At 40.4% G+C, this 24,167-nt stretch overlaps 11 protein-coding genes across 11 annotated transcripts; 2 read left to right on the top strand and 9 right to left on the bottom strand.

Annotated features, from left to right (window-relative positions):
* Window positions 1-693: 693 nt before the first annotated feature.
* BEWA_028810 (hypothetical protein) lies at window positions 694-3,009 on the bottom strand (the record flags this gene model as incomplete). Its single annotated transcript, XM_004829640.1, has 1 exon — window positions 694-3,009. The coding sequence occupies one exon, from the start codon at window positions 3,007-3,009 to the stop codon at window positions 694-696; it is 2,316 nt and encodes a 771-aa protein (XP_004829697.1).
* Window positions 3,010-3,586: 577 nt separating this feature from the next.
* On the bottom strand, window positions 3,587-3,964 carry BEWA_028800 (hypothetical protein; the record flags this gene model as incomplete). The annotated part of the gene is made up of 1 exon (XM_004829639.1): window positions 3,587-3,964. One exon carries the CDS (start codon window positions 3,962-3,964, stop codon window positions 3,587-3,589), a length of 378 nt encoding a protein of 125 aa, XP_004829696.1.
* Window positions 3,965-4,622: 658 nt separating this feature from the next.
* Window positions 4,623-5,322, bottom strand: BEWA_028790 (hypothetical protein; the record flags this gene model as incomplete). The annotated part of the gene is made up of 4 exons (XM_004829638.1): window positions 4,623-4,789; window positions 4,826-4,964; window positions 4,997-5,226; window positions 5,259-5,322. 4 exons carry the CDS (start codon window positions 5,320-5,322, stop codon window positions 4,623-4,625), a joined length of 600 nt encoding a protein of 199 aa, XP_004829695.1.
* Window positions 5,323-5,406: 84 nt separating this feature from the next.
* On the bottom strand, window positions 5,407-6,237 carry BEWA_028780 (signal peptide-containing protein; the record flags this gene model as incomplete). Its single annotated transcript, XM_004829637.1, has 1 exon — window positions 5,407-6,237. The coding sequence occupies one exon, from the start codon at window positions 6,235-6,237 to the stop codon at window positions 5,407-5,409; it is 831 nt and encodes a 276-aa protein (XP_004829694.1).
* Window positions 6,238-6,650: 413 nt separating this feature from the next.
* BEWA_028770 (hypothetical protein) lies at window positions 6,651-7,728 on the bottom strand (the record flags this gene model as incomplete). The annotated part of the gene is made up of 3 exons (XM_004829636.1): window positions 6,651-6,767; window positions 6,800-7,323; window positions 7,437-7,728. 3 exons carry the CDS (start codon window positions 7,726-7,728, stop codon window positions 6,651-6,653), a joined length of 933 nt encoding a protein of 310 aa, XP_004829693.1.
* Window positions 7,729-8,967: 1,239 nt separating this feature from the next.
* On the top strand, window positions 8,968-12,557 carry BEWA_028760 (myosin A, putative; the record flags this gene model as incomplete). Its single annotated transcript, XM_004829635.1, has 2 exons — window positions 8,968-9,066; window positions 10,042-12,557. 2 exons carry the CDS (start codon window positions 8,968-8,970, stop codon window positions 12,445-12,447), a joined length of 2,505 nt encoding a protein of 834 aa, XP_004829692.1. The 3' UTR covers window positions 12,448-12,557.
* A 144-nt stretch (window positions 12,558-12,701) lies between these two features.
* On the bottom strand, window positions 12,702-13,238 carry BEWA_028750 (hypothetical protein; the record flags this gene model as incomplete). Its single annotated transcript, XM_004829634.1, has 1 exon — window positions 12,702-13,238. The coding sequence occupies one exon, from the start codon at window positions 13,236-13,238 to the stop codon at window positions 12,702-12,704; it is 537 nt and encodes a 178-aa protein (XP_004829691.1).
* Window positions 13,239-13,727: 489 nt separating this feature from the next.
* On the bottom strand, window positions 13,728-14,651 carry BEWA_028740 (signal peptide-containing protein; the record flags this gene model as incomplete). The annotated part of the gene is made up of 1 exon (XM_004829633.1): window positions 13,728-14,651. The coding sequence occupies one exon, from the start codon at window positions 14,649-14,651 to the stop codon at window positions 13,728-13,730; it is 924 nt and encodes a 307-aa protein (XP_004829690.1).
* Window positions 14,652-16,192: 1,541 nt separating this feature from the next.
* On the bottom strand, window positions 16,193-18,436 carry BEWA_028730 (hypothetical protein; the record flags this gene model as incomplete). The annotated part of the gene is made up of 1 exon (XM_004829632.1): window positions 16,193-18,436. One exon carries the CDS (start codon window positions 18,434-18,436, stop codon window positions 16,193-16,195), a length of 2,244 nt encoding a protein of 747 aa, XP_004829689.1.
* A 457-nt stretch (window positions 18,437-18,893) lies between these two features.
* Window positions 18,894-20,147, bottom strand: BEWA_028720 (signal peptide-containing protein; the record flags this gene model as incomplete). The annotated part of the gene is made up of 1 exon (XM_004829631.1): window positions 18,894-20,147. The coding sequence occupies one exon, from the start codon at window positions 20,145-20,147 to the stop codon at window positions 18,894-18,896; it is 1,254 nt and encodes a 417-aa protein (XP_004829688.1).
* Window positions 20,148-21,353: 1,206 nt separating this feature from the next.
* Window positions 21,354-23,883, top strand: BEWA_028710 (hypothetical protein; the record flags this gene model as incomplete). The annotated part of the gene is made up of 4 exons (XM_004829630.1): window positions 21,354-21,476; window positions 21,936-22,772; window positions 22,900-23,305; window positions 23,354-23,883. 4 exons carry the CDS (start codon window positions 21,354-21,356, stop codon window positions 23,881-23,883), a joined length of 1,896 nt encoding a protein of 631 aa, XP_004829687.1.
* Between the last annotated feature and the right edge of the window lie 284 nt (window positions 23,884-24,167).

Here is a 24,167-nt window from a genome sequence, read left to right as displayed (position 1 = left end):
CCCCTATCACAAAGCTTTGTGCCTGTCATATTCTTCTCCTTACAATTCCTGGGACAACAGTAAGCAAAAGCATTCATACTAACGTGAGATACTAAACATTGGAAATTCTAAAACTTCCCTCTTTCGTACTGCATTATATCATTATTCACATCAAACTACATTGCTATTCACGGTAATATTAACTAGACTCTGCATTAGTGTCTCTTTACTGACCAGAGTCTTTGGTGTGTAGACGTTGTGTCTACTAGAGACTTCTTGTGGACTAATTACATTTATATTTCGTCTATAATGCACACTTGTAGTACTACTAAGATTTGGTACTCCACCATTCCAATTTCTTCTTCCACTGGGAATTATGCTGATAATTATCCCGACACACTCCTTCCTCTTCCTCCATAGGTTACAGGAGTCCTTCTACATCCGATGTGTAGTGATTGTATGTATGTATAGTATCATTACGTTAGTGTGGTCCATAATAAGTGCTCTTACGTATGGATATTCCACTAGATTTGCCATGGAAGGCTGGAGATGAAGAGACTCGGAAGAAGTCCATTCTCTTCCTCATCTGACCTAAAAGGACCCTCAAAGGAGACCTTAAACCTGCGCATCTACAAACATACCTATGTAAGGAGATGGAAACATTACAAATTACTTCATTTTACCGGGTAAATCGGCTTGACAAAAGGCTAGAGGTTACGTGTATTGGTCTAGCAATTCCTTAATATGTGGTTTAATGATAAAAAATGGTTGGTCGGCTGTGATGTAGTGAAGTGAGCCACTCAGTTCTATAAGTCTTGTGTATTCAGAGCTAGCTATACGCTCAAGTATATCAATTGGTCCATTTATTCCACAAATGTAATCGTCTCTAGTATGAATAAAAAGTGTTGGTAGGTTTCTAGGGTAGTTTACCATATTCTCGGACTTCTTCACATCATCGCATGCACTAAACATGGAAACGGTGGTCTTGAATGTTAGCCAGTTCGTGTGAAAGAATGGATCGTGATACCTAGTGAAGAGTTCAAATATTTCTCCATAATTCAAAAATCCCTCATATGCATTTGTCTTTTCTGGTGACCGCCATGCATGAAAGCGTAAAAGGAGATGCGCTATCTTGTTCCACTCTTTTAAATAATTGTCCACATTAAACATTCCAGAGGTGACAATTAGGCCGTCTACCAGTCTTGTTCCCTCTTTTGCATTCCTGTAAAACTTCTGAATAGCCTGAAAGACAATATTTCCGCCCATGGATTGGCCCATGAGAAAGGTCTTTTTATCCACTGGGATCTGTCCATAAATTAAATCTTCATCCCATGTTTCACTAGGATCTCCAAATTTACCTCTCTTTACAATGCTAATGAATTGCAAGAGATCATAAATGTAGTCCTTGAAAGCAGTCACATGACACCTTGGTGCTGAGATGGATTCAGAAAGGCCCAAAGACTGCAGGTCAAATCCGTAGACATTGTAACCAAGCCCATTTAGAAATTCTACAAAGCTATGCCTATAGTCATATCTGGGAGTCACCTCAAAGGCATCCATTCCATCTAGTCTGGCATGTTCAAAAATCTCTCTGTACAATACGATATTGTTGGTACTTTGCTTCGTTTCTCGTGAGAATATATCATCTGGAGTTTGGAACATGGAGAATCCCAGGTGTTTGAAGTTCCACTCCGTTCTCGATGCGCAGAACTCTGAGGTGAAATGGGAACGAACACCATGGACAAGAATGACATTGCCTTTTGGTTTGTCTACCTTTGAGGTATAACTGATGAGCCTTAGGCCTTGCCTATTTGTAAAGCTGCTCATAATGACCTTTTGATTCTCAAGTCTTCGTAAAGGATCTAGACCATTCTGTTCCGTAAGAGCATAATAGTAGCCATCTTTATCAGTGGGACTCCAACCACCTACGTCCTTCTTGAAATATAAAACCTTACGAGCATTTACAGGGTCCTCAACAAGAATAAAAAGAACAGCTGATGCACCTCTAGCAATTAGGTTCATGAAAGTGCATCGCTCGGTTTCTTCAGAGGCTTTCCATACGACACTGTCATCGTCAACAATGGATCGTAGTCTTAAGCCGACGCAAGGCGTACAAAAATGCACAAAATTACCCTGAAATTCCAGGTCCTTGATGTAAAAGTTGCTCTTGTTCATGTTGAAAACATCTGTTGTAATCTCATTGTTAAACCCTGATTCCTTAAATCCAGCTTGTTTCAGCCTAGTCAAGTAGTCTTCCTTTGTCTTAGTACTCCATCCTCCAAAGGTACCCGTCTTAGCATAAAACTTCTCCTGCAAACCATTCTTGGTTTCTATAACCAGGTAACCAACTTTTGGATCCTTTTTTGGATAAAAGGAAGCGTAAATGCAATGCTCATCCTTTGAGCTTCTTGACCACATCACATAAAGCTTGTTATTTCTTATTCGCATGGCTGTCCCAAAAGTCACCTTTTTAATGCGGTAACCCACATTTGGTGCATAGACAAGGAATGGGAAGTCCGGAGAACTGGACAAGAATTCAGGTGATTTATTCTCTCCACTCATGTTCAAGACCAGGTTCTTCAATGTGGATGTCTTCAGTGCCTCATGATGAAAACTCTTGTAAAACTTTTCTTCCTCAACAGCTTCCCATTTCTCACCATCCTTTTCATAGTAGAGTGGCTTCTTTGCACCTTTACCATCACTGGCATAGACGGCTACTAGTCTTGCCACAAAGGCTGTGGAAAAGCCACTCTTCTCTTTGAATCTAACGACTGAAACGTGATCACAGCAATAGCCATTGGAGGAGGTCCAGAGCAGGCTCTGTCCATCCCAGACCGAGAGTATCCTGTAACCATCTTTGGCAACGTGTATCCTTGTGTTTATTCCATATGGCTTCCTGGTAAAAGTTTCTATAAAGGAAGAATCAATAGCAAGGAGGTCAAGAGTGACGTTTTTTTCGCTCTTCCCAGGCTCTTCCGACTCTGCTAAACTGTGCCTTATAAATAGGAATAATACCCAGAGGAATGGCATACATTTCATGGGACCATCAAACCATTATGGCCTCTGAAGAACCTGTCCGGTCAATGGATAGGTGGGGACAAGGGAGTGTAGTTCTTCTCTTCATCACATAAATGAAAGGAATGGAAGATAATGAAGATTATTAGCTGAGTACCAATAGAATGTAGATCCAATTAACATTGTATAACAACTATAATGTCTCAAACTTAGTCTAGTGTGAAGTGGTTGCAAGAATCAGGTTGTGAAAAGAATGTTGCATATGTACCCATCGGCTGTTGCCATAGTCTTGAGAATTTAAGGAAATGATGATGTTATAGATACAATTGAAGATTCTAATGTATGTGATTAAAAGATAGAGTTGGAGGTTCTCGGCATGATCCATGGTGACTGTATTGTTAAGCTAGCAAATAAGCTTATTCAGTTCTAGGCTTCTCAGTACGATCATTTCCAGGATTTCCACTAACTTCTTGCCAACTAGTACCAACTTTGTTTGTGCTGTAAAACCACTTTGACTCTGTATCAGGTTTATGTTAAGTGGAGCGGCTCCATTCATACCAGTCTCTATCATCAAGTCTGTTTAGTAATGATACTATATTATTATGATGCTGACGCTGCCAAGTTGTTGCTGGAATGCTTCTACTTTCACTTTTATCGTATCTGTAGTAGTCTCTACTTCCAGGAGAAGTGGAGTAGCAAGTTCATCGACCCAGCAAAGGGCAGATACTGAAGTAACATTTGGGATCTCATATCTAGCACTTAGCTCTTCACATCCATCTACATTATAACTGAGAGTAAATGATGTCAGACTTTCGTGAGTATATCTAACAAATCCTTCAGCGTTATTATCATTCTTCTTGGCAGTAATCGGACCTTGTGGAGTCTTTTGGCAAGTAGATAGCTCATTCTCTCCACATCTAATATCCACATTTAACGTTAACACTCCACAGTCATCCTTCATCATAAACATCTTTCAACCTTGCAACGTCCATCTTCCGAATGCTACCGTACTATGAAATACATTCATTTGTCAGTGCTTGGCTCCACTCTTGCCTGGAGTACCTAGTAGACTGTCCCTGCATGTATGTAGTAACTGTGTATTGACCATGGCAACTGGAAGGAACCTGTGCAACAAGCTCTCCTCATTCAACTTCTTAAGCTTACTATTATGGTCCCTCTCGTTACCCTTCTGCCACTGCTTACCATCTACATAATGAAATTAAAGCGTCTTGTGATTGCGATTGGAGCAGATTCAGCTGCATTGCCTCAAGTGTTTAGGCATGAGTCTTTGCGATCCATTCTTGTAGCTGCGAGTATTTCTACATGTTCCTGATTTGCCTTCTATAGACAGTTTTAAAAGAATTCGTGGCAGCACCAAAAGGTAGTCGAGGAAGAATGAGGAAATGATGGTGATAATTATCCCGACGTTCGACATGCTATTCAGAGATCACAAACCGTTTAAAATGATAAAAATGCAAGAAAATGTAAATTTTAGTGCCCTAATCTGTGGTTTTTAGAGCGTCATTCTGCGAGTCTCCTTCTTCTGGAGCAAATGTACTCTTCTACGAGGTCCTCTGAATCCTCGCCGATGTCTTTGCCTTCGGATTCATCCGATGTGTAACTACTTCCTAAAATATTGTGTTTTGTCGGTCATAGTGGCTCATTGGATGGACAAGTGTCTCCCATAAAGTGACCTTGACGAATGGGACCCCAAACTGACCTTGCTCAAAGTCGCTGTCATCCTCCGAATCGTCCTGGTTGCAGTATTGTACAAACTCATCCAGTGTGTACTTGTCTAAATGTTGATGTTATAGTAAGGAAACCAACAAACCGGTGTAGTTTTGGAGGTAAATCACTGGGTTCTTCATCATGTTCCTTAGTTCTGACATTTCTCTGAGCATAACAAGAGTTGGAGGCTTGTACCAAAAGAAGGAGTGGATCCAAGATGCCAAAACGTAGCAAAGCATTGTCTGTGTGTTTTAAACTCTCGAGGACAACTAACCCATCGAATTGCCTTTACCGTCAGTTTGTACGTTTCCAGCGGGTTTGAAAGTTCAATAAAGAACCATTCCGTACATGCTCTAAAGGCTATGATTTCCAAAAGACACATTGCGCAAATGAATGCAACAACGCGTCTCCGAATGGCTGAGGTAAACTCGAAGGACGTGACGATAATACCCAAAATAACAAGGACAAAGTATGTGCAGAATGTTCTAAAGTTGTTGACAAATTCTGTATGGCTTGAATTTTGTCAAAAAACTCACCAAATATCCGATTTTGGTAGTCCCTAATTACAATGATAATCCTCAGCAAATCTGCCGTGTCCATCTTTATTGAATCCAACCACTTTGTTAAACTGAAGAATTTATATTGTGTTGAATGCTAGGGACTTTGAGTGACTGTTTGTTTGTATCAAATGACTGGGGAATTTTTGGATAATACTTTCCTTTTCCTTAAGGTATAAATCTCATTAAAATCCTTCTCAGTAATGTTCTTCCACTCATAATCTACAAGCTTAAAGCAGCGGAATATCACCTTGTAGTCACTCCGTTTAATGTGTAGTCTCAAAAAGGCATTCTCACCCCTTTCATGATGCTCACATAGTAGACATGCTTGATCTTTGGTGGCTTCCCATATTTTATTATTCTCATCCTTTACTTCTTTGGCAGTATGGCCGTTTTTTGAGGCATAGAAGCGACTCGATGGGCCATACTTGTCATAGTAGCTAATCTTGCAGTGTTCATTATCCCTTTCTCTGGAAACATCAATCGAATGCTCTGAGACTGAAGCTGTAGGAACACGTAACTCTTCAATTTCCTTGGCATAACTACTTGTACTATTCCAACCTTTTGTATTAAACCGCCCGCAGCAAGTAAGCCAACCATCCTCTTTCTGAAACCTAAAGAAGCAGTGAACAAGATTTCCTTGATCAGAAGTTATGACAAGAATTACTTGTGGTTCCTTGTCCTTTAGAAATGCAACAGAGTAGACGCACTTTGTTCCTCCTTTGCTCTTCCACACCTCATATTCTCTACAAACTATCCTCTGGACATTTGTACCAGGTTTTATATTATACACTCTTGTATTAATTCCATAGAATGATGTATAATAGGCTCTGCACAACGAGTCTGTTGTTTCTTCCAGGTCAAGGGTAGTGTCACTAGTGCCCTTAGATACAAAATCGTCACCGCCATTGCAAGAGTAAAGAAGTGAGACTAGGCATAGTGCTGCTAGAATCCTCATCTTTATGGCAATACTGGGACTGGTCCTCATCCGGCCCAGAGCCCAAAGGGAGAAGAGAAACATTCATGCAGACCCCATTGGAATGGATAATGTGATTATATTGTAAATCAAATGGTCAAAAAGGAGCAGAAATGGATTATATGAAGATGAAGTGTGCAGATTCTTTAAACTCTTGCAATACCTTGTAATGCCATATATAGGCTTTGCATGACCCAAAATATCATCCCTTTTTATTTTAACCCATTCTCACTGTAACTTCAAACATCTTTATACGAATCTAAATTCGTTGTAACATTTCCTAGATATGCCTAAATCTGGGACATTTGCCTTCCTCCAGCCATGTGATACAAACACAAGTCACTTGTATCCACGTCAGAGCTAATCTTGTGGATACTGCAAGAAAAAAATAAAACCTACTCTTCAGCCTTTTCCATTTGCTCAATCTGTTGGATCTTGAGCTTATCCAGCTGAGTCTCCATTGTCTTGTGAAACTCCATTATGCTCATTGCAGAATCGGCCAGTCGATTAATCTATAAATTTTTCTAGAGCAAAACAGACTTACATTTTCTTCAGTCCTTCTATTCCACTCTCCAGACTGCAGATAAAAGCAAATGTCATCTGTAAATTTTTCCTTGTGGACAAGAAACGGACCTATATGATTTAGTTCCGCGTGATACATTTGAAAAGCGGTCTCTGACATGACATTTTTGTTGGTGCATGTACCCACAATTTCTCTCTTGAGCTCTTCACATTCATCTCCATAGTAATCTTTTCCGCATGGATTATCATTTTCATTTTCGTCTCTCAAGCTCAGGAATGGGTAGTCGATAGAATGAGCTTCTTTTGGGTTTAAAACGCAACCCTGTTCTACAGTAGGAAATGCCCTAGCTGCTCGTATAAAGTGGCATTTTGTCTTTGCGAGTGCGATAAGAGATCTTGATGAATCGCCCTTTGCATCACACTTTGATAGGTCCAATGTGTTTAACTCGTTTAGAATATAGTCAAGACAACTCCCCTCTAGATATATTCTCTTGTGATGATTTGGGATTGCTAATGGATTAATGTCGATATCGAATGGTTCCAAGTCTAGAGATTTTTATGAATGGGATGGGTATGGATGCCATCTATGGACAATGGTTCATTGCCCAGTGTATGTTCTGTCTACATCATGAATACATGGCCAACACCATTAAACCCACCTGATCCACTTACAGACTTTATACATGGAAACTTTGATCTGTTGGAACCCCCTTCGAGAACATCTGTCTTTTGATCTTCATCTTTATATTCGTCTCCATTTATATAACTGTGGATGATTCTGCACTCCTTTTCATGCGTTTCAAGTGCAATGTAGATGGAGTCGTAGAGGAGTTTTCCCCTTTCAAAGCTCTTTTTTGCGATCGTTGTCCAATTTTTGTAAGGGGGAGATTTATGGATCTTTGATTCCCCAAGAGCTATAATTGATGCGACGATAAGTGTAACGATTTTCATTGTGAAATGTAGTTGCTCTACTCGTCTATTCCAAAGGTTCGGGGTGATGAATCTGGTATCTTCTATGGACCTTTACCGTCACTCTTTGCCCTTTATCACTCCAAACAATGGTGCTTCGTTTATCTATCCTGTCTTGACTTGTTCATTCAACTCTACGAGTGCATGCGGATGGAGTTGCTCCTGAGATTCCAGTGGCTCTATAGACGCCTATACTCGATATACGAGCTTTATATTCTAATGAAACACTATTTATCCTGTAATAAACGCAATTATAGCATTAAAAGTAGATATTATGGACGAATTTAGCAAAACGGGACGACATCAATGGCGTGGCCAAAAATCAATCTAATTGGCATACTCAACGCATGAAACCACGCACATTCTTTTAATGCATAAATATAAACAAAAGTGCAAAGTTAAGGCATGAATAAACAACTTTAGACCAAAAACAAAGGGACGAAATTTGGGCATGAAAACGGCTCACTGGAGCGAGACGCAGAGCTAGATCTCAGATTTGGACAAACATTTGAGACTATAAACGTAATTAATTATGAATGGGCGGGCAGCAAGAGGAAAATGGCAACTGGCAGTCCTTGGGTAGCCAAGGGATCTTTTGTGACCCCTAAATACGCACACATTTGTTCCATACTCTCTCCATCACTCTTTTATTCCAGCATCTCCCTGATAATCCGAGATTTTCAGGTATCGAGGCCGGAAAGGCCAAAATATGGGCACCTGCCCTCTGGGCGTTTAGAGTCTCAATTTGACCAACGTTTTCTCCCACTGACCCATTCTGGTCACTATTTATGCGATGACATTCCCAAAGTCTCCATTTCTCTCGCCGTAATCCAAATGGGTGGTAAGCCGGTCCACCGAGTCTCCACTATCCGGGCCAAGTCAAGCTCACCCTCAAATCCGCCTGTTGGCTACCTGTGTCGACTGTGCATGGACGCTGTCGTTTATACTAGCCATAAAGTGAAGGTAGAGGGAGAGAATCGCATCTGTGCTACGAGGTGTGTAGCCGAATGTGTAGTGTGAGTCAAAAGGAGCGTGCAGGCGGTGTGAGTGTACATTAGAAGCACGTAGGTGTTGATTGAATGCAATGTGTGCCAAAGTTTTATTCTGAGCTAAAAACGTTGATGTTTAGTCTCTCCTTATTTGCTTTATGATCTCATTGCCCAGGTGCACATTCTAGGCCATAAATTAATGGTTGATTCACAGTCTTAGTTACAGATCAAAATGGCAAGCTCTCAAAAGGAAAATATCCAAACCGCCAACGCCCTCAAACGGCGCAGCACGAATCTCAACGCTTTTGATATCTCCGGAAAAATCCTCTCGGTAAGTTGTTAATGCGAGTTGAGCGTAGTGGAATGAACATGTGAGCTATGGAGTAGCGAACGCCGTCGTTAGACGGAGTCCCGAAGAATGAGGGACTACATGAGCGACCACGGGCTTTAGCCGGAGGGAGCCTAAGGAAGAGTAGGATTCTTCACCCTGCAAATACTATTGGGATAATGGATGATGTTTGAGAGTGTGGTACTACTGGCTTGAAAGACTGTCCTAAAGAGACTGTTAAACAAGAAAGAGGAACAGCAGGACGTGCTGAAGGTAGTTCTGAAGAACAAGTATCCAAAGAAGAAACTGGGGGAGAGGAAGAAGACTCATCTCTAAAAGATGCTCCTGGTCCCCCTGGACCTAAAGGAGAAGCTGGTGTTACTGACGGTAATGATGGAGCTGATGATAGTCCTAGTGGTAAAGGTGAAGATGAAGCTCAAGCTAAAGTGGTCCCTGAAGGAGGTGGACAAGATACTGCTCAAGAACTTCAAAAGGCTGCTGAAAATCTTGTTTCTGATAAAGCACAAAATGGTGATGTTCAATCTCCCGTAGTTCCTCAACCTACTGAACAACCTACTACTGATACTGTTCAAGGTGCTGGTGGAGTACAAGACTCTGGTACTGCTAGAGGGGCTAATGGTGGAGCTAGTCATAAAGCTGTTTCTCAAGTTGTTACTGCTGAAGGTACTCCTGGAGATCCTCTTCAACCTGGTACTTCTGTTCCTCTTCCTGCTCCTGAATCTCCTAAACATGAAGCTTCTACTGGTCTTGAAGCTCCTCTTGGTATAGGATTAGTCATCTCTTCTGTTTTTGGTGGATCCGGCGCAGCTGGCTTCTTGGGATATAAGGATTAAACATCACACCTTACTACTCCTCTGTTCTCCATTCCCTCTAATACATGCACATAAAACCCGTTGCCATACTCTCCGATACCCATCCATGTGTTCACATTCTATGCACTCTCACACAAACATTTAGGGACTCTATGTCTGGACAGATTTGGCTCCTTCCGTCAAGGAGGACCCGACTTTGATGTTTGCCAAGTGTCTTGTACACCCGGGATCAACAAAGGATGTCTTTATATGTAGTCAGGTTGAACCTCCTTCCGATGATTCAACTTTTGAGGTTCCAGCTGCAAATGTTTGGAATACCAACTGTCAGATTGATCCAATGACATATGGTGACATTGGTATGCTTCCTCAGACGAGCATTCCTTGTGTTTTGGACTATCTTCGTCACAGGTACATGAAGAACCAGATATACAGTACAGCTGATCCACTCATGGTTGCAATTAATCCATACAAGGATTTGGGCAATGCTACAGATGAGGTTATTAGAAAGTATATTAACGCTCCGGATTTGTTGAAGATGCCTCCTCACGTTTTCTACACTGCAAGGAAGGCATTGGAAAATCTCTATGATTACAAATTCTCTCAGACCATCATCGTGTCTGGCGAATCTGGAACTGGTAAAACGCAGTCTACTACCCAAATGTTGAGGTTTTTTGCATCTACAAAATCTGATCCCTCTAGCAAGGGACTTGATCTCAGGATCCAAACAGCTGTTATGGCTGCTAATCCTGTTCTTGAGGCTTTTGGTAATGCCAAGACCATTAGGAATAACAATTCGTCCAGATTTGGAAGGTTCATGCAGCTTGATGTCGCACCAAGTGGTGGTATCCGTTACGGTTCTGTGGTTACATTTTTGTTGGAAAAGTCTCGTATTGTTACTCAGGATGAGAATGAGAGATCATATCATATCTTTTACCAGTTTTTAAAGGGGGCATCTCAAGACACCAAAAGAAGGTACAAGCTTTTGCCTCTCTCTGAGTACAAGTATCTCAACCCAAAATGTTACGATGTTGCCACAATTGACGACGTAAAGGACTACAACCTTGTCTGTGAATCTCTCAAGAATATGGGACTTTCTGAGAGTGAAATTGACACTGTATGGTCTCTTTTGTCTGGTGTCCTGCTCATGGGAAATGTTGAATTTGTTGCAGAGTCCAGAGATGGTATTGATGATGCTGCCAAGATTTCCAACATGTCAACCTTCAAGGATGCATGCGATCTCCTCTTTATAAACAGCGACGATCTTGAGAGGGAATTAACATCAAAGGTTACCCATGCCGGTGGATCAGAGATTGTCAGTCCCAGAAGGGTAGCTGATGCTGAAGTACTTAAATGCAGTCTTTCCAAGGGTGTATACGAGAAGGTGTTTGTATGGTTGGTAAGGAGCTTGAACGAGACAATTGAGCCTCCAGAGTCTTTTGATCGCTTTATTGGCCTTTTGGATATTTTTGGATTTGAGGTCTTCAAGAACAACTCCTTGGAACAGCTCTTTATTAACATTACAAATGAAATGTTGCAAACAAACTTTATCAACATTGTGTTCAAGAGAGAAGCGGCACTGTATGCTGAGGAAGGCATTGCATCTCCATCATTGGAGTATGAGTCCAATGTGGCAATTATTGATCTCTTGTGCTCCAAGAACCGTTCAGTGTTGAGCATATTGGAGGATCAATGTTTAGCTCCAGGTGGTGCTGATTCAAAGATTGTTTCTACGTGCAATTCCAGTTTTTCAGAGCATGCAAAGTACAAGCAGTGTAAGGTTGCTGGTGACTCCAACTTCACCATTGTACACACTATTGGACCAATTCAATATTGCTCTTCTGGTTTCATCCTGAAAAACAAGGATGTGCTTACTGGAGAACTCATTACATTGGTGAATGAATCATCCAATCCAGTGGTTAGTACCCTCTTTGCAAATGTACCCATTGTTTCTGGAAAGCTTGCAAAGGGTATGTTAATTGGATCTCAGTTTATGTCCCAACTAGATTCTCTCATGACTTTGATAAACAGCACAGATTCTCACTTTATCCGTTGCATTACTCCAAATGAGCAAATGAAGCCCTTGACTTGGAATTCTGTAAAGGTCCTCATTCAGCTTCACGCTTTGTCTGTTATTGAGGCTTTGCAGCTTCGCAAGTTGGGATATTCATACCGCAGAGACTTTAAGGATTTTGTTGATCAGTATAGATTCCTGAGTCTTGCTGTTTCAAACGACAAGTCCCTGGACGATAAGACAAAGGCACAAAAGTTGATTGAGACAACTGGACTTGAGAGCAGTGCATACAAGCTTGGAAAGACTAAAATGTTCTTGACACAGAGGGCTGCAAATGATTTGACAAATATGCAAAGAGAGAAGCTCGCTGTTTGGGGACCACTTGTGGATGCATTGGAGGCATTGATGAATAGATGGAAATCTGAGGAAGGACTAAAGGGCACAATGAAGGATATTGTAAGACTGCAAGCACATTTGAGGAAACTTGTAGTAGGAGCCAGGGTCACCCCCAAGGCTCAGGAGGTTTTTACAAGGGCATGAATGAATGGCCCTATTGTATTTGGCAAATGCAGAATATATAGCGCTGATTGGATGTTTGTCCAAACAGGCTATTGTTGGAAGATGGTAATGTAGTGATTAATTTTTTGTACATGCGCTACGTTCTAGAGTAACGTATAGTGGTTCATGTATAATGTTACTGCATTTAGCGTCTATCTGCGGTAGCTTGGAAATTCCCAGTTACCCGTTGGAGTGATTATTCAACCAGGAGTCTATAAATTTGTAGTATTTGGAAATCATTCTAACAGAGCGATCATTTTCCTCCTATCTTCCCAAAGATAAAACTTGTTTGTTTCACCGCTAATGTAAATGTAGGAAGTTGTAATATCCATTCCATCATTGTAGCGTGACGTTATTGTTATGCGAGGATTGTATGATCCGCCTTCCAGCGTGACCTTTCTGAAGATGAGATCCTCTACTCTGCTGTTGATAATGTACCTGCCGTATCGTACTTCTCCGATTATTACCTCGTCCATTTTTTCACTCTGAACGGTAAATTCTCTAACCCCTGGGGAATAATATTCGTCGCCAACAACGTCAACTACGTTGATATACTCGTCAGTCTCCTGGCTCAATACATTAAGTAACAGCGGCGTCCTGGCAACATGGGAATAAGACGTATCGGATGGCCTCTTTATAAATTCTTGAATGTTGGTAAAGAAATTGCCGCATGTCCTATACCTGCTAATCACCCTAACGTATTTGGACTTGTCGTTTTTCAGCCATGCTAGAACGTATCTACTCATAACTCTTGGATCTCCCGGGATTATCATCTCCTCTAAATGGTTTCTATGAGAAAATTAAATGAAGACGTGAATGAATGTGTATTATGCGAGTGAATGCGAACAGGCGACTATACGCCAGTATGGGAGCATAAGCAACCAACGGGAGCTTGAGTAGCATAACTGTAGGCTTTAGCCAAAAGGTAAGCAAGTGCAAGAGTAGCCCCTCGAAATTTTACCATTATTTTCACCTTCCTTGGGAACCTCTTGCATGCAAATTAGTATGGTGATTTTAGTTCAAAAACTGCTACTAAAAGACCAGAGGACCTCCAAACATATAGAGTGCCAAAATCCATGTACTACATATGCCCAGTACAGCTTAATTTGCTGTACAAATTGCTAGGTAGTAAAAGCGAGTCCCATTTTAAACAATATTAAAGCACAAGATAAAACCTTTCATGACTCACTTGCTGAGAATAACCATTTTCAAAGCCCAGAATAGCTGCATGCACATGACCCATTGACGATTACTTTTGGGTTTCATATTCCAGACCCGGTGGTTTTATCCTTTGTAGTACGTGTACCTTTTGCAGCCTCAGCGCCTGCTGTTATTGCATCATTAGAGGGTGTTGATGGAATGCTGGGTTTTGCTCCATCTGGCCCCTCAATCACCTTGGGAACCTTGACACTTGTAGACACTGGAACATCCACAAGACCATCTGAAACATCTTTAATCTTTCCCCATCTCCTCTTGTCCGTTTTGTAATGTAAAAGAGTAACTCCTCCATCAGTCATGGGAAAGTACCGAAGAGCAGGAGGTGCTGGTAGAGATTGGGGTGGAGCCTCCTCTGGTACAGTTACCATTGCTTCAGATTTTTCATAAAAGCACTCATCGCTTATCCTCTTCCATTCTCCGTTTAGATTCTCAAAAAACATGGGTCTCGTGGATCCATCAGCCTCTATGGCAATTCCAAGGAGAATATATTTTCCCTCAAATAGTTCGACTATGGTACACTTTTCACCCTCAACAGCCTTCCAAAGATGCCTTTCATTTTCTGATACCGAGCTTATGACAACATCAGAATTTGGGACAAATGCCTTGTGTCTTAATCCATAAACCCGGTGCTCCCTTGTAGTTAAAATGGATTCTTCAGGATAGTTTATGTCTATATCAATGAGTTGAGGTGTCATTTTATCTTCAGAGGGGGCTTTAGGAAGAGGAGCAGTATGAGTCTCTGCCCCGCCAGTGGCAACATTCTGAGGAGCTACACCAGAGGGCCCTGGAATAGCTGACTCTGCTGTATCAGGAGCCTCTTGGGTAGTATCATTGCTGGTTGTTTCCATTTCCTCTCCATAATAAGGGTAGTTTACATCATAGCGTCTTAAACCTCTTAAACAGCACGGCCAACCAGCGCTGCAGAGCTTGATGAAGCCAAATATAGAAAAGAATGCGACAGTCCTCATGTTGATGTTTTTTTCCAAAGGTTAAATAGTGGGAGTAATTGGCTAGCCACTGAAGATGCAAAGTAGGGGACATGGGAGGTCACAAGGGGCAGTGCTGAGTTATCCGGCTGAAGCCTTGAGCGAAGCAAATGCAATGAGCTCCATAGCTATCACAGGGAGGATGAGAGACTGTCAGGGAGCTCTTTCTACCGGTAAGATTATAGTACAACTGTAAGGAGGATTACCAAGTCCCGAGGAACGAGGGACTAATGACAACTATATGGGCATTGGAGTCTGTGCATTCACAAGGCTCAGTAAATGAATAAGTTTCATCTCCATTCTTATCATCCATCTGTTAATACTTTATACTCCATTTTTTCACTATCTCACTCTGTTCGCTCACTCATTCCATGGAAAAGAGGCTGCATGCAGAACTTGGGGACCCCCAACATTCCTCTGGCTCTACCTTGTCATGGTTACAACTCATTCCCATTGCAACTCCACTCCAAAATATATCCTTTAATGCGGTTTTAGTGTAAGTGGAATGCCTCGTTCAAGTCACTCCATAGTGGACTTAATACCCCTGATAAAGCTTCCACTATATAAACTAGAAATCGCTTATATCCATTGCATTCACATCTCATATACTATAAAGTAAACTAACCTGCATCGACAACCTGTCCAATGATATAGGATGACCTATAATTCCTCTTTGTTGTATAGTTGATTGCTCCCGGAAACTCATCGGAATCTAGGACTCTAATTTTCTTCTGAGGTGGTTTAGAGAGGTTTAATTCCACAAGAATCTTGTTGGAAAACCCAGGAGCGATAGCCAATTTTAAATGCAGAAATAATATCAATGGAACAAAAGCCAACGGTGTGGGTATTAAAATATTCATATTGTCCAAACTTATCCCCCTTTATTCTGACATATTTTTGCTCTTTATACTGCTGGAAGATCTCTGATATCGACAAAGTCGCTTCAGTGAATAAAAACCGTTGTAGCAAATTTAAAAGGGTAAAAAATATCTGGGGATGTTCCGGAGGATTGTAGTGATCATAGGTGTTTAACCCCGAAGTATGATAAAATTTAATAGACTGTCAAATTTACATTCATACTCGTTCTGACACCTTATCCTCTCTACCTACTCGATCATCCACATTATGTCTAATATGAACTCCTACTGGCACATTAGATTCACTGGTAATCTTGGTACTATGGAGAAGGGAGGCTACTGACTCACTAGTAGACTTCTGAATCAGCAGTGTACAGATGAACAAGAGTAGGATCATGGGTCAACAAAAGAGTGTCTAGAGGATCATAGTGTCACTCTCTCGATTACCAAGAGAAAAGACATCGAGTTTGGGGAGAATGATATCCAACTCCAAAATTTGGTATAAATCTGTTACCAGTAAAGCTTTACAATTATCGGGAATATAAATGTTACAGACGCTGTGTCAACAGAGCAACAATGGTTGCTCCAAACTAACCACCATGCAAATGACTTATAGGGGCCAAAATATTAGAGCATGAATCATAAACTAGAATTTAATGGTAGAGTCTACCATCGGTAGCCTCTAATATTATCAATTATTTTTACAACAAAACTACTTCTTGGGGTTTTAATCATTGTCATAATTTCCAATCCTATAAAACATCCCACCATTACTCCAATGACTGCAGCCATTGTGATTGAAGCATTCTCAGAAGTGCTTTCACTGGAGGCTCTTGGCCCTACCGACTCTGATTTATGTGCCAATGTTCTTGATAGCTCTTGGAGTTTGTATAAAATTTTTGCAGGATAGTTTACAAATCTATGGTCCAAGTCCGGTTCCAGCTCCCACACATCACCAGATTTTCTCTTATACCATGAACCCTTCCCAGAGGGAATGTACAAAAGAGATGCATTTGCAGTACCTTCAGGGTAGTGGAAAACATAGATGCATTCAACGCCCAAGAGAGTTGGTAGTCCAATCTGATCCTTATAATCATACCTTGTCTGGGTTATGGAAAGTAAACCAGAAGATGAATAGTGTTTTGATACCGAATACCCCCTAAAATCGCTCGTTATAACATTTATAAAACCTTTGTTACAACCAGATGGACATGGATACGACCCCGTAATCTTTTCTGAAATGTCTACAATATGTGCATGATTCACTAGGCAATTTTGTTTATCCAAAATCCCCCTCACACCACCGCTAATTAATTTTACATTCTTCCAACAATCTTTATCGTAGACAAAATAGGGAGAAATAGAGCTTTGAGATGATTTTAGCTCCAGAATCAGAGGATTTTTATGACCTTTATCCCGAGACCAAAAATAGACGGAAGCCTCCATACATTTTATTGGCAAAAAATGTGATTTGAATTTAATATAGTTGCCATTATGTTTTGTCGTTAAAATGTTTAGCAGCGTTCCGTTTTTCATGTGGTGAGTAAATTTATCATATACCTTATTCTCATCCTGATTGTACGTGGATACAGCAATTTCAAGGTCATCCGCAGTGCTATAATCTACATTGAAGGGATAGCCTTCATCATCTACATTTGTCTGAATAATAGCAAAATTCTTCAAATTCTCACAGAGAACTTTGATTTCATCACATAGTTGATTTTCATTCGTAACTTTAGTACATTTTACCCATTTTTCACAGGGTGTAGAATAATCCTCCCTTTTAAAATATTCACAAACTTCATCCTTTTCACAGAGAGAAATTGCAAGTGGAAAGCATTCTCCCTTGTCAAGATCAGAATAATAAACAGAGAATCCAATCAGTGATTTTTTGGAGGATATTCCATTTAGCTTTTCTCCAGCATGACAAAGATCCTTGAGATTAAAGCCACCATATAATCCCTTGACCATAAATGACCGTTTGTGAATCTTTGTTCCCACATAAACCTCTTTGAGCTCCAAATACAAAATTGTTCCCGTGCCCCTATATTTCGCTTCACCCTTATAGACATCGACATCCATATCAGGTATAGAGTATTTCTCTAGCGATGATTTAACAAAACCCATCTCAGTTGGACCCTTGGATAGGCCCTTTTCAGTCCATTTTGGATCCCCTTGATATCTATAATACCAACTATGTCTCCCTTGTGTGAAAAAGTAGACAACAAGAGGACTTTTATACAAGGATAAGAAAGAGAAAACATAAATTTTATCAATGTTTTTCAGAGGAGGAAGTCCACTTTGATCAACACTCCCTTCCCTAAACTTTGAAACGGAGTTTTGTGCAGAAATCGAAATGTAACATGTAGTGAGATACTCATTTTTATAATCAGTCATAGTTATGGAAAATACATCACTTTTGCAAACAAAACACTTGTAACTTGGTGATTTATGTTCAGAAAAATCCAAAACATGTGCCTTATTCCATCTACAATTCTCCTTGTCTAAAAGTTCAACAATGTCAGATGTTCCCCCAGTTAGAGCATTATAAACCCATTTACCTCTACCCTCATTAGAATAACACTTGTTGGTATCATGATCAAGTTGGATAACCAGAGGATTGTGAAACTGAGAATCACTACTCCAATAATAAATGGACACTGAAAAAATGCCATCCACCTTGTCTTGAAAACCAGAGTAATTACCCTTTAAACCTATTATCCTTTCAATGCAATGTCCGCCTTCTGAATAGTGTTCACACCTTGTAAATCCCTTGATACCATAAGGATTCGTTTCCACTTTTATAACCACCTTTCTTCCGGGTTCGTTATAACTGTAGAGGTTTATACTACCAAAAACCGGAAAGGAATTGGCTGGTGTTTGACTCAAGTGTACAATAACTCCATCCATTTGTGATATTTTCTGATGTTACATCTTTGGCAGGGTAGAGAGGGACATATAAACAAAATGGATAGAGCCAGATGGGGATTCCAAGGATTCATCATCAATTTACTCCCTTTAAATATAAACTATTATTAGTATGCTCCAAAAAATACTTCTGACCTAAAAAATCGCTACAAACCAATGCATGCAGATGGTACCCACAGAGAATTCTCTTAATCCATAGCGCATCTTAAAGATTGTAAAAATATATAAATTATCCTAATTCAAAATGTCTATAAACCCACTTAAATGTACTATAAAGGCACAAAAATTTGGTATTTTTAGCAATTAAGGTCCAAGGATAAATTTCTCGTAAATTAGTATAAATATTTCACAAAGTACACTTGGTAAGATTACAAGGAAACTCCCAGAAAATTTCTTAAAAAAGAATCTTATCCAACATGGCAACCTAAAAATTTCTAATCTACAACAAAGAGTATGTTAGCAAAAGACCTATAATGATGACAATTCCCTTTGACCCATAGCACATGGCTCCAGATGTCGAGCTATCATCACATAGTGAATTTGCAGCATTCAAGTTATCCTCAGTTGATTTTATCGCAGATTTAAGTTTATCAAGATTGCCATACCATGTTGGATACGATTCTTTAATATCTTCCAGATATTTAACCAGATCCTTGCATGACTCCACAGCTTTAATTCGTATATCTTCCGAAATTACGGCATTGTCATCATATTCAGAAAGAGATGATTCAAACTCCTGAATTATAATATAATACTCATCTAGTTTCCCCAGAATACCTATTAATTTTGTAAAATCAAAAAATATTCTCATAATTAGAGAAATATCGTCTTTAATTTTATAGAGCAAATCCTCCATTTCCTTTATCTTTGTAGGAGTTTGAAATTTCCCAATATCTGGCACTAACTTGGTAAATCGATCGCTTAATTCATTTCCCTTTGAAATATATTCATTAGCTTGATTTTTTATCATAAGCACACGTGTATAGTTTCTGAATACAGAAGCCCTTAGTGTCAGAGAAAATTCAAGAACCAGTTTCTTGGTAAGTGCCGGAATTGGGGTCTTTCCTAAAAACATGTCTCTAATGTCAGAGCCAGAATACCCCGATTCACCAACAGTATCATCAAATATACCATAGGGGTCAGGTTCCTTCCCCAAAATAACTAGACCTTTATTCCTTAGGGCCGTTTCAAGTGCCTCAAACTGGGCATATTTACCCCTATAGTCTTTCTCAAGCTCCTCGAGTACCGGCTTATTCCTCTCCAATAGCTCCTTTGCCTCTTGTATCTTTGCAGTCACAGCATCCTCATCTGTACCAGCCAATACTCTGTCAATTTCTAGTATAAGCGTATTGGAGTCGTGATAGACTGGTCTCATTTTGATGAGGATCTTTTTGACATGTTTTGAAATCTCCTGTTCCATATCAGTCACTTGTTTCATCGCATCACCAAAAGATCTTCCGGTATCCTTGGAAACGTACTCAATCATCTTTATCATTCTTTGGAGCTTTTCCTTGATTTCATTTCTCTTGGTATGGTTCTCCATTGCGTGTAGAGAGTCACTCTTGAGCTTCCCTTGTAAATCAGTCAACTCTTCTCTCGGTGACTTGACAGAGGAACTTCCATCTGGACCATCAGCAAGGACGCCTACTGCAAGAGAAATGAGGAAAACGGGCACAAGCACAAAAATCTTCATGATAATTGACAGGTGTCTCTACGAATTTACTTTTCCAAAGTATAAACTGATGATTGAATACTGACCGATGCTAGATTTGGGGTAAAATTTTCGATCGGCAGCAGCTAGTTTTTGTATGGGCTGACATAGAATCGTAATGCAGAGCTCAGGTGATTTTGCAACAATGCAACCACAATTTAACCCTTAAAGATGATCTAGGGATACTGACCTACTGCATTTTAAATTTACGGCAAATGTAAACAACAATGTTATTTCATTCCGCCATTGCTGCATTCCTTAAAAAGCCCTCACGAATGATAATCTCCATCTAGCCACAGATCCAGATGGAAACTCGCTGCTCGATGGCTTACATTCCGTCCGTATTCCTTCCATGATGACCAACGGTCACCAAAAGATGACTCCTTGGATGACATTCTAATCTCTTCACCTGTAACTAGAGCGTCCACCGGATTCGTGTCGTAGATCACCTGGTCACATTGGCCCCCGCTATATATGCCTCATGGTCCGCCTTTTGACGAAACAAGCCAAGGACCGGGGACGGGCAATTCACTGTCATTTGCAGCTGAGCAGTAAATTTTCGACTCTACATCATAACTAACCCCGGTATCGATACAGTTGCTCAAATCCTCGAACCTTTCTTTTAATTTCGCATCTTTTGGCTGGATGTGTGAGAAATAACAGCCACTAAACCTTGAGGACCAGAGACGGATAAAGACAGTCGCGTTTCAAAATGTGTTTCATGAAATGCGCAATTTTAATGTTTGTCCTTTTCATTGTGGTCTCTGTCGCGCTCTTTTTGGTACTTTACTTTGGAATCCGCGTAAGGGAGCCCAACCTGTAAGTTTTTCTCGCCCCGTGGAATTTTCTCGTCCATTTTTTATTTTTCCTCGCCATTTCCATCTGATAGCCACTGAGCTGCTCAGATTGTCTCATATCCGCCCTTGTCGCATACTGGCCTACACTTGGTTTGCTTTCTCTATACTCTTGCACCTTTTATGCTGTACTAGTGACATTGTGTTGTTTCTATGCATTTGCATTGTACATTATATGCTCTGTTGCGTTCATTCACCCTTTTTGCTGCTCTTTGCAATGCTCCGTTAATGCTTTGTCCACTTGATTCCTACCGCGTATTCATGTACACATTTGGTCTATACACCCATTCTCGGCGACATCACTCATTTTAATGTGCAGACAAGGAAGTTTAGAATGACAAGCGGTGGCAAACCTGAACGTATAGTCCCAAACTATCGGATAAAGAGGATTTTGGCTCTCGATGACGAAGCTCCAAAGGTTAACAAAGCCGCCGTTACGGCTCTAGCCAAGGCTGTGGTAAGTTTAATGTGTAATGTGCCGTTGGACATCTGGAATCTAAACTGTCTGACCAAAGGACTTGGACAGTTGCAGTGGAGGTTACATCGCCATCTCTAGATGGCGGTAGATAGGTATGATTTGGTAAAGTAGAGGTTGGAAATAGGAGTATTGCTATGTCATAGGGTATGGTCGAGGATGGTAATAAGGGGCCTATTTGAGGTTCTGGTGGAGTTCACCCTGGGCCAATTAATTATGATAGACATGCTCAATTTGGTGATTATCAGAAAGAGTCATTAGCGTGACTGTAACATTCATACTGTACTACTGAAGACTGTGTTGATAGTTGTTCATCTTGTTCTGTGGATACTCTCTGATGGTGAGCTAGTCTTGTGAGGGAGGATGAATGTATGGTTGTCTAGGGATGCTGAGTAAGGGAACTAGAAAGTAGGATTATGAATGTCCTCAATAAACATAAAGAGGAAGTGTCCAAAAGGAGAGAGTCCGGGTAATTGCAAAGATGATGGAGTTATATATGCAGAAAAGGGAAACCTTCTAGAGCCTGCTACAGATTATAGGTATGTCACCCACGGAAAACCTTTTGGACCGGTAATAACAGATCTTTACTACGGTGAACATGAACTTCAGATAAACAATGGTGGAGGACCCACTTCATTGTCTACTAAACGCCCCGATGCATGGGAAGTAACAACTTACTACTCTTTTACACATGATGGTGGTGAGGAAATAAATAAACCTCTCGTCCTCAGGCTTCAGGATTATAAAGGAGAACATTGGTATTATAATGCGGACGGAGATGCCAATGATCGTAAAGAAGATGAAGGACCTAAAGAACCAAATACTAGATGGAAGAAGATTGATAATACTAGGGAATTTCCTAGCAGTGACACAGAATCTGTTAGTCTTCAGTTCAAGAATGAACTAGATAGGCTTGCATGTAAACTCCACGATCTCCATTCTGTTGACATTTATGAGAATGGCGGTATCCATGGAAAATACTCTTGTCCGTGCAAAAATATTAATGTGGACATAGAGAAATCTCTTAATAAGGATGGAATAAATGGATACATTTGTTACACTCACAGGTATGACCCAAGTATAACAAGGGCTAGATATAGGAGTACTCTTCTTACATGGAGAACTGATGAAGGTGCTAAATATGAAGCATTTTCACTCAGTGACAAAACCCTTAATCTCTCTGTTTTCTATTGGGATAAAGATGAAGATCATAGGAAACCCCTACTTATGCAAGTATATGTTGGAAGTATGGAAGCTGGTCTCTTTGGTAAGGCACCAGTTTCTCTAGGTAATGATGGTAGCAGTCTCAATGATAGATGGAGTATGATAAGTGATCATGAACCAGGAGAGAAGATATATGCAGATACCCTCCACAAACAAAGGTGCAAACTTTTCAGACCAGTAGAGAGATGTTTCCAAGGAAGAGGGTGAATATCCTAATCCATACTGTAAAGCCTACAATCATGATGGTTGTCCTCAGAATGTTAAAGTTACTGATTACAATGGTTATAAGCCATCTGGATATACTGCTCTTCGGCACATCTACGGTACCGATGGCACATTCACTATAACTGGTTTCACCGGGGAACCTAAAATATACGAGAAAGAGTTTCCAATATGGAATGTTAAGGAACTAATAGTATTTTTTCCAAAGCGTGATAAAGAGCCCCCTGGAGCTACCAACGCGCCTTTCCTTGTCTATGTTAGCAGTGATGGCGGAAGGACTAAGAAGTGGTACACTGGGAAAGGTCATAGATTGTATAGGAATAGGGATGGAAATAGCTGGGAAGTGGAGAAAGATGGGCTACAGGGTAAGTCTCTGAGGGAAGCTTATAGTCATCTTCTTAATGCTACTCTAGAGATTATTAAACGACTAGAACAACAACTTGCTGAAGAAATCCCTAAGATAGGTGAACCAACTGCCATTACAGAAAAAACTCTTGAACATGCTGATTTATCTGACCAAGTTCCTGATACAGAGTCTGAGACTAAGATTCTCCTACAGGGCAGTCCAGTGGCTCAAATGGCTGGAAACGTTTCTCCTGTAGTAGGTCATACTCTTACAGCACTAAGTGGTTCTAGAGGTACTGCTCTTTCTGGAGAAGAAGGTGGTTCTGCTCAACCTGCTGTTACTACTGATCCTTCTCTTACTACTACTACTACTGAAGCTGAAGCTGTTACTCAAGCCCATTCTAATTCTGTCTCTACTCCTGGAACTTCGCCTCCTCAAAACCATTCTAACACTGACTCTTTTTGGACTATTGAAAAGATTATCCCTACGGTATTAACTGGAGTTGGTACTTCTGCCTTGGCTTGTTTCACTGGATGGAAACTATATAATCGCTATAAAGGAGACCCTTGGGTTAGACATATGAGATTCTATGGATGAATACAGTGAAAAGATAATAAACCTTATGAATAGCAGGAGTTATGCTTGGGGGCCGAGTTGTTTACATCTGCTGCTATATTGTATGGGTCCCTGCCATTCATAAATTCAATGTAGGCTTTTCATTTAGATTCTCATTTTAAAGAATCATGCATAGTTTAGCCAAGGTTTAGCTACAACTCATTAATTAGGGAATACAAACATTAAAACAGCCATGTATAAGCACAAAATCGATAAAATATCGCTGTAAAATGGCTCATTCTTTCAAAATTCCCCAGCGAGCTAGT

The sequence above is a fragment of the Theileria equi genome, chromosome 1 (assembly GCF_000342415.1).
Source record: "Theileria equi strain WA chromosome 1, complete sequence".
Taxonomy (NCBI): Eukaryota; Apicomplexa; class Aconoidasida; order Piroplasmida; family Theileriidae; genus Theileria; species Theileria equi.
This window is presented reverse-complemented; position numbering and strand designations above follow the sequence as displayed.